General features: G+C 40.4%; 1 protein-coding gene across 1 annotated transcript; it reads left to right on the forward strand.

Moving 5' to 3' along the window:
• Nucleotides 1-4,969: 4,969 nt before the first annotated feature.
• LOC104429932 (ankyrin repeat-containing protein At2g01680-like) lies at nt 4,970-7,012 on the forward strand. Its single transcript, XM_018866920.2, has 2 exons — nt 4,970-5,282; nt 6,516-7,012. The coding sequence occupies exons 1-2, from the start codon at nt 4,970-4,972 to the stop codon at nt 7,010-7,012; spliced, it is 810 nt and encodes a 269-aa protein (XP_018722465.2).
• Nucleotides 7,013-9,788: the final 2,776 nt, after the last annotated feature.

Here is a 9,788-nt window from a genome sequence, read left to right on the forward strand (position 1 = left end):
CTAAAGTTATTTTCAATGAGACTAAAATCGTACAAGTTAATTAGTGGTAGAGTAGATGGAGGTACCGTATCATTCAACAGAGAAGGTGGTCATGGAAGCTCTATTGCACTTCAATCAATTCCGTGAAAGCCTTTTTCACAGGTCCATGTCATCTGACAACATTTCGTGTTCCACCAGCATAGCTAAATCGGAATAGGATGGCTCAGTGTTAGGAAAAGTAACCCCTCCTTACCTTTATTCTCTTATATAAACAATTGAAGATCTTATGTAAAAGGAAATGAACAAAAAAAAAAAGAAGACGAAATCTACTATCTTCTAATGAAATTCATTTGGTTGATATTCCTTTTTAACATAGATTCAAAATATTTGATCAAATCATATCACGAAGAAAACTGAATTTGTTCTCTGAAACAAAACAAAATCTCAAATGAAAAATGTCAATTAGCTTCTTGATCTTGATCCCTGCTCCCCAGATTAGAAAATGGGTACGAGCTTCTTTCCAGCTATGAAATTCTTTTGCTTATTTTAACTTGGAGTTAGGCAATGAGGTTTGGGCGGTGGAAAGGGCCCACCAGCCACCACCATATTCATGCAAGACCCCACAGGGGAATTTGTTCAAAGCAGTGACTGCTCGCTAATTGGATGATGCCACGTGGCTAGCCGTACGCCATTACGCCGACCACATGGAATGGAAAGGAGAAGTTCCCCATTCTCATGGGTGACGTGGACGGGGAGGTGGTAGTTCAGGTCACGTGACAGTAATCGGTGTTGTAACCAGTCAATAAAGAGGAAGAACTTAGCAGTATACACGCAAAAACTGTATAAAGAACTGCATATTATTCAAATAATGTGATTGGTTGGTTAAGGGATTCCTTGGTTTGGGCCGGAGAAGCAATGTCACTCGATCATTATCAAACTGACCGTAATCTTTTTTGTCCACAATGATCCCAGCAAAGCGCCTTATACTTTTAATAGGCTATGAACTAGATCAAAATCATTCTCAACGAATTCATAAGAAGTGATCTCATTTTTCATCAAGTCCCGGTAGAGACCAAAAGTCTTGAGCAATCAATCCGGCAGAGCCCGTCGATTGTATGATTGATACATAACATACTTTTTCGTGCTTGAGGCTAACTAACTTGGTAGAAATGATTTTTCAATTTATAATATTGAGCTTTCAAAAAAGTCAAGTACAATTCTAGCGAATAGATAAATCAAAGTAAAAATTTTAAAAAATGAATCGAAATGAGATCATTTTTTCCATGGAAGATCCATAATGGCATTGTATCTTAAATAATGTTATGAAGTGACCATTTTAATCTCTAATAAAGCCCCCAATTTGTTAGCCGGCTAAGTCTTTGTCCGCCAGCGAAAGTGAGAGGGGCATTTTCATAAAATTGAAAAATTTCATTTTGGCCCAAAACATCACATTCCTTGAATTTATGAACTAGGCATTTTATTGAATATTAACTTATACTAAACAACCAACGTAAGACCAACAGCAACGAAAATCTTGAACAAAAAAGCACCAACAATTTTCTTGTGGTTTTGTTATTAGATCTATCAGATTGGGAAGGAAGAGGACATTGGCGTGTGCGTAAGGAAATTGGTGACTCCGTCGGGCGAGGACTGGCCTCGCCGTCGGTGGATGGCTGAGGAAGGAGGTGGGCCTGGTGGACAGTGAGAGAAGGGTGTGAGATATCGTGAGGTCGCACAGGATCGGGGCCTTCTTCTTCCGCACCATGAAGTCTTACTCAAGCTGCATTGCTTCCTCGCGGGAGTACGTTTGTCTCCGCCATAAATTGGCGGCGGCGGCGGCGGCTTTGCTGAAGCCCCACTGGGGACGTTGGACCCTCGCCAGTGGCTGTGCGGTGCTGCCGTCGCCGTCACGGTCTTCCCATCCCCTTCGGGAGGACGCAAATCTCCCAAGCTCGCTGGTGGGGAGGCTGAAAGGCCTCACGGACTGAAGGGATGCGGAACGAAGAAGATGGAGTTGTGAGTGTGAAGAAGGAAAATAAAAGAAAGCCAAAACGGAGAGAAGAAAATTAGAGAAGAGAAGAAAGAGAAAACAAAGATAAAGAATGACAAAAATTCGCTTGGACAAAAATGCCCCTGTTGTCGTTGTTAGTAATTAGACCAAATTCATGACTGTGCTGCACGCATGTAGAATGTTCATGTATGTTTAGATTCATGCTTTTATGTCCAGTTCAATGTTTCTGTAAATTCAAGGGATGTATTTCCTTGAAATGCTAGATATAGTTATGAGCTATTTAAACAATCTATATAAAAGTAAGTCTTGTCATCATTTTATAAGATAAAAAAGAGAAAAGAATAAGAAAAATGCGTAGAATAGAAGTTCAATTTCATTTGAGAGTTTCTCCTACTTGTCTCCTTCTCTTTCGTGATTAGAGTATGAGTTGAGTAAATTGTTAGCATTTTCGCCTTCTAATTATTCTATCAATTGCCACATTAGTCACGTGCTTGCCACGAGCAAATATATGACTGGTTAGTGAGCTTGAGGTCTTATTTGAGATTAAGTCAGCCACTTCAGAATCTTATTTGAAATAATTCATATTTTGAGCCATCTTATAAGAGAATGTCATCACTTCGTACTCTTATTTAAAATTTTGATTAAATTAAATTACAAAAAGATTAGCCTATGCATAATTAACCAAGCTAGCTACAAAAGGATTAACTGATCCTCTGGCACGTGACTCCTTTATGCCTCTTTGCTTCTGTGGTGAGCAAAGAATAGGATCAGCTAAAGCAACTCATAGCAAAGAGGAAGCGTACGAGAATACAATTAACACGAACTTTAGCTCTATAATGCATAATAAAATGGCAATGCTGACCTGCCGCTTTGGTTAATCTTTTGTCGAATAAATGAGTTGGGCGGGGAGTTGCGATTAGCAAATGCTCGACCGCTCTCGACATCTCCTTTAGATCGTTGTAGAAGCGAGTTCTCGAATTCAAAGGCATGTATTTTTGAAAATGATCAAGATTTACCACCCTTGTCTTTTTCTCCTGCTAATTGTCTAATTTCCTTTGTTAACTCTAATTGTCTTCACTCTTGATGCTGGATCACAGGCTTTTGATTATATTCTCTCTTAGTTAGTTCACTCTTATTCAATGGTGTTAATGTATATCAACAGAGCAGCCTTTTTCCTACTGTATTAGGATTAGCAGTCTTTCTCAAGTTACGTCAAACCGTCCTTTCTTTGAACTCCTCCTTGCTTCTGCACCCCCACTGGTGGACAGCGTTAACTTTAGTCCGCACGATCGCCCCATGAGCAGCGATACATCTTTTCTAGTCGATTCCTGGGGCCATCAAATTCCAGCGCCGTTCAAGCTGGACTAAATAAAGGACCTGCTAAACACGTGCCTCGATCTACTTAGTTTGCAAGATTCTAAGAGTCGTCGTGGGGAAAATGTGTGGCGACTGATTAGGCAATGCAGCATTCTGTCAAGGACCTGATTTTGTTAAGAGGCTGAGATTTGTACATGAGATGTAGCCTGTGTTCGTCTTTGTTCAACTCCAAAAATCCAGTATCTCTCTCTCATAGGTGTCTCTGCATTACTGCCACGTCCCCGTGGCGCAATCGTTGTCCACTGCCGTCTCCGAGCTCGATCCTGCAGTGCTCACCGCCACCATTTGCTAGGCACCCTCTCTCTCAAAGAAACCTTTTAAGAAACTCTAATATATATATACTTTGATTTTTTTTTTTTTTTTTTTTGAGTATCTTTTGGTGTAACTGGGGCTCTAGAAATACTTGATGAATAAATGGCTTAAGCACCTATAATCTTTTGCTCATTTCAAGTGGAACGTCTCATCAATCTCTCTCGATAGAGTAGGTATGCTCAGCCAAGTCATCACACAAATTTGCTGTTGAATTGCGAAAGCGTGACTATAATAGACACTCTCTCAATATTACAATAACACTTAATTGTATCGTAAGCATACAACGAACACTCACACTAACATACGCCACTCTCACGTCACTCACTCATGTACACCCACGGCACACTCTAGACGACCACCTTCAAAGACCCCACTCATGATGGGGACCACTATTTTAGTCTCCGCTCATGCCACGCTCTAAACTCACACCACCCACTACAACGCAACGTTTTTCCTCTCTCCGCACACCCACGCACACCCTCTTAGTTGGACTTCTTACTCACATCTACATAAGGAGCAAGTTGCTCCTATTTTACAGGATGGAAGGTCGGTGCATTCACCGATTTGCTGGCTTTCTACAGTATTCTAAAAATATCATCCTATTACAGCTTGGCAACTAGATTTCTTTGGAGAAGTCTAGAAGTGGCGCAGCTTTTCTTTACTGATGAATTTTTGCCAGAAAATTCTGGAAAAGGCATGTTTCCATGATCTTGCGCAACAATTTGAAACTCGAAATTTTTTGTTCCGATTTCATATAAGATTTTGTAAGATCACTATTGATTATTAAATTTTTTTAAAATAATTAGACGAATGCATTATGTACTATTTAAATGATGTGAGGGCTCCTTACACAACCCTTGTTTCCTCGCAACAACTGACGATACTTACATAGCTTCGGCTTGATGGAGCTATCTATAGAAGTAGGGGACGTTGGCATGAGCAACTCGATCGAGGAGGAGGTCAAGAAGGATGAGATGGATACTTTGAAGGAAGAAGAAATCTGGAGGAGTCGACGGGAGAGAATGAATAATGCATTGGCGGCTGTGAGTACCGCGGTGCAACAAGATCCGGCAGAAGTGCATGCACCTGTTCGAAGACTGGTGGATGTCATCAACCGTACCGCTGCTGTCGAAGAGTTCATTTCCGTGGTCGAAAGGCTTGCCGAGAAACCGATCCGTCTGCCATTTACAATTTCCGGAGCCATCGGGCACTTCACTGCTCCACGTCGCAGCACACGCAGGCAAGGAAGACATCGTAAGGCTTCTGGCTGGAGGATCTAGAGCCACTGCGATGTTGATTCACCGGGCAAGAAACCTCCTCAATGTTGAGGACAAGAACCTCATCCTGAGGATAAAAAACAGACATGGAAACACCGCTTTGCATGAGGCCGCAATTTGTCATCACGTCGGCATGGTCCGTCGTTTGTTGAGCGAAGATTCAGAACCTGTGTACTGGATGAACGTGGAAAAGAAATCTCCCCTGTACCTGGCTCTCTACACCAGTGACTCCGCTATACACAACGTTTTATTTTCCCTCCTGCTCGAACCGTCGAGGATACAAGGCTTGCCGCCTGTTCCTGGAGCCATCCTGCGCAAGAACTATGGTATGCACCTAAATTTGCTTATCGGTAATATCTATTTATGGGCAACAACTTTTTGCATCCGTCATGACCGGTCTCATCCCGAGTCATTTTGCTAAAATTCATGTGTTGTTGATCTTCGATTAGAAAAACAACGAAGTGCAAATACTCATGATCGACAGTCATAAAAATCTGGAATCGATAGGTTTGAAATAATGCTTGTTGATGATAACGTTAGATTCCAATAAATCTTCTACAAGGTTTCAAAAAACTGTGTAGTGTTGTCATAGAGTAAAATTTAGTTTGGTGAATGATTTATCGTATTCCGGTTTCGGATTTACCTGCCAAGTTAATCTCTAGATCATCCTGCTCCCAATATAGTTAGAACATTGCATTTACAAACCTCAAATACGCCCCAAACTCTTTAGGGTTTTTAGCATTTGACCCCGAATCTGTCCCATTTACTCAATAGATACTGGGAAAAATTTAAAGTAAATACATAAAAGAAGATCGTTTTCTTGAAAGAGGGCTCGAGAATGAACTTTGTATCAAATAAGAAAAATGAAGTAAATAACTTGGTTTCAAATAAGGGTCTGCACATGCAACTCGCATTCTTATTTTGGCTGCTAAAGCAGGGGGAACTTTGTCATAAGTTGTGATAAATTATACATATTTTCTATCTGGTTGATTCATATGAAGTAGTTGGACATACAAAACTTTTATGCAATTTATGTTATTTCACCATACCGTAACGCAAGGATAACCTTAGAAGTATAAAGGTGAGAGAGATTTGACACTTCTCATTATACAAAGTAATGTCACAAGTCGTGTATGTACCAGTATAATATGAAAGAGTAACGTTATGTGGTTATTAAAAAGGCTTGCTAAATGATAATGACTAAGTATAGATTAAGTAAGCATAGTGCAATGAAAATTAATAACGAAAAAAGCCATAGAGAAGGAACGTAATTCATGCTAGTGTTTGTTTTAGTATTTGGATCTTTTCGAAATTTATCTAAGGTCGTCATGTCATGTCCCATTGTGTTAGAGATGGAAAATTGCAACGCCTTTGAGATTCACAGCTCAAAGAGCCACAATTGTTTGAACCCGAAAATGGGTTAGATAAATTTCTAAAAGCATTTGACTGATTCAACCAAGATTATCACAACGTATTCCAGCATTGCAATCTAATCCAGCATCAGCGACTATCAATCCTAGTTGTGATTATGGTCCCCATATTGGAGCTCCTGATCGTAGATTTAGCGGCCAAGATACTGAAAAAGAACATCAAGCTTTTTGCAATGACTGACTCCAGAAGTGGTCATGTAATCCATTTAGCTGCTTACACGAATCAGACTGAAGTATTCGAACTCTTGCTACCAAAAACTGAATACTTGGCCCGAGCACAGGATATGAATGGGGATCTTCCCATTTATATTGCGAGCAAGATGGGTTATGTTGAATTGATTGAGAAGCTATATCCTATATCAGAGTTCCTGAACGGACGAGGACAATGGACAAGCTTTGGCAGTGAAATATATACTGAGACATCTGAACTGCGAATGCTGATAAACGATAGATATTATGCTGGAAATACAGCTTTGCACTTGGCCGTGATGCATTCACAACCCGTGGCTTTGATTCCTCTTGTGCTGGATAAAAGAATCAACCTCTTCGTTCTTAAGCATGAATGCTTGACTGCTCTTGACATTGCTCAATATCGTATCAGAAGGGAGTATGCGCTGCGGAAGTAAGTAACATGAATCGTCATTATTTTCGCCTTTAAATGAGTACTCCAGGGTTCATTCCCGCTATTGTTATGGTAAAAGTTTGTTCTGTTTTTCTTCATTTGCTTCCTATCTCAGCAATTGACAGTCATGGTGTTGAAATCCACGTCATTTGGGAAAGGTTCAGCTGTAAACGCAGACTTATTCGCGCTAAGGGCGGAAGCTCGAGATGAAGCGCTTACACCATTCGATGCCCATGAAAAGAAGCCAAATATGGACCATATGAAGGATGCGATCAATACCCGTCTGCTGGTGGCAACGCCTGTGGCCACCATGACTTTCGCAGCTGGTTTCGCAGTTCCTGAAGGATTTAACGGCTCGGACATGGCCTCCAAAGATGACCAGGGCATGGCTACGATGCTGGACAAGAAAATGTTCCAGGCCTTTGTGATTTGCAGCACCATCGCGATGTTCTGCTCAATGATTGCGGCAGTCAACCTCATCTGGGCACAGCAAAACAACGTCTACATGGCAATAGCTGCATACCAGCACACGATACTGTCGCTAAAAATTGCAATCCCGGTGATGTCCGCCGCTTTCTTAACTGGCATCACCTTGACGGTCGGCAACTCTCTTGGCTTGCTAACACCATATTTTTATTTGGGACTCGTTTTCATCCTCATTATCTCAGGTGCCAAATCGTTAAGAGTACCCTCCAGTCCTTCGGAGCCATAGTCGTCCTATCCGTCGTCTGATATACTGGCTTGTTCCCGCTTACTTTTATCTATGGAAAGTTGAGACATACCTTTTGGTTGACTTGGGAGACGACGGAACGGCGAGCGGGACCTCTGCAAGTCTGCCTTCGGATGGTGCCGGTGAATCGAATGATCGATGAGTTGGCGGCAATGAACATGGGGGCTTTGCCGCACCCTCCCATCACTATTTCCATTTGATCATTCAATTTTATCTATGATTTTGCAGAAATTAATACGTATTTGCCTTGGCGTATTTGGCTACATTATTAGGCCGATTTCCTATTGCGTTAGGTTAGCGGTGACTGTTAAGATATTTGAATTAAACCCGGTCTTCTGCTAATGATTTAACTTTTTAGGACAGTTAGATAAAATCTTATAAAATTTTACATGATATTAGAGTAGTAGATTGTAAATTCAAACTTTTTTAGGTCCCATTTTTTTCTTTCTATTAAACCATGCCAAATTTTTGAGTTTTAAAATAGTTGGACATAGTTTCACAAAATGTCATAGTGATACGTGCGCACACTCACTCACGTGTCCATGTGTAAAGAGAATAATTCTCATCACCTATTCTCTAAGTCAAGCATTTGGCGAAGAAAACCAGAAGAATATTTAGAAACTTCCTCTTCACCCGTCGCAAAAATTGAATTCTAGACCAACTCGTTGCGCCCTTTCATTTCCCCCACTTCTCTCAAGCATAAAGGAATTTCCGCATAGCGAAACTTGAATGAACCTGGTGAGGGTTTGAAGACCAAGAATTCTGTGCATATATACGAACAGCAAACCGACTTTTTAATCTGGCTTGAAGGGATGTCAAAGGATTCTGCTTGTGGTCGAATTTTGTATCTGACAACTAATTAAGCAACATCTTAGAGTTAATTAATAGTGATGATGGTCTTAAAAGTAATAGTAGATTACTTAATCGCAATCCAAACGGTCTAGTCAAACTTTTCCTTTTCCAGGTCCATATCTGAAAACTTTTGTGCTCCATTAGCATATATAGCTGCCTTGGCAGAGCATGACTAAGTGTCCGGATAAGTAAACCCCGATGCCTCTTGTCTCTAACATGATCAATTGAGATCTTATATCGGAGAAAATGACGAAAGTCTACTCTCTTCTGACGAAATTCAGTGAAATGATATTATCTATGAATTCGACATAGATTCCAAATATTTATCAAATCATCAATGAAGAAACTAAATTTGTTCCCCGAATAAAAACGGATTCTTCAACAAAAAACTTCAAATACTTCTTGATGTTAATCCCTCTCTCGGATTTCAAAATGGATACAAGCTTCTTTCGAAATATAAGGTTTTTTTATGACAGAGTGATGGTATCTACATAATGGATTATTCTTACTAATCCCGAAGTATTGAAAATTTCCTTCTCAATGTTCCAAAAAGCAGAAGCCAATTGAAAAAGTTCATAAGCTCAAAGGTGCCTGTCGCCTTCGTGTACGTGAGTCATGAGCTATGAAATTCGTATTATGCAAGCAATGTGATTAATTGGCTAGCCACGTGGTTATGTGGTTGGCATGACATACTTTTTCATGATTGGGACCTACAGACTTGCAAAAATTGGTCTTTCGATACACGATTTCAAGCTTTTGAGGTTGCTAAGTGGAGTTCTAGTGATACATAAAGTAAATTACAGACCGATTTGTCAACGATTAGTGAACCTTGATATGTGGTAATAAGCGGTATGAAGGATGATCCTAGTAACAACTGAAAAGCCAATGGAACATGTAAAATCTTACCGGCGGCCATCAAAGTTGAACAGTAAGATGGCGGTGGAGCAACTAATAAGTTTCCAAATTTGCAGCTTCCTATTTACCAAAGCTAGCTCCAAAAGGACTAACTGATTCTCTAAGCCTCTTTGCTTGTATGGTAGGCAACCGTGATCCTTTGGGGACAGGTTAAAGCAAATAATAGGATCAGTTAAAGGGACTCAAAGCAAAAAAGAAACTATTTACGTGGATTTATTCTACAACAAGTTTAGCCCTTTATGTAATATAAAATGGTTGCTTTGGTATGTCTTTCGTGGGATGT

This window comes from Eucalyptus grandis, chromosome 11 (genome assembly GCF_016545825.1).
Source record: "Eucalyptus grandis isolate ANBG69807.140 chromosome 11, ASM1654582v1, whole genome shotgun sequence".
Lineage (NCBI taxonomy): Eukaryota > Viridiplantae > Streptophyta > Magnoliopsida > Myrtales > Myrtaceae > Eucalyptus > Eucalyptus grandis.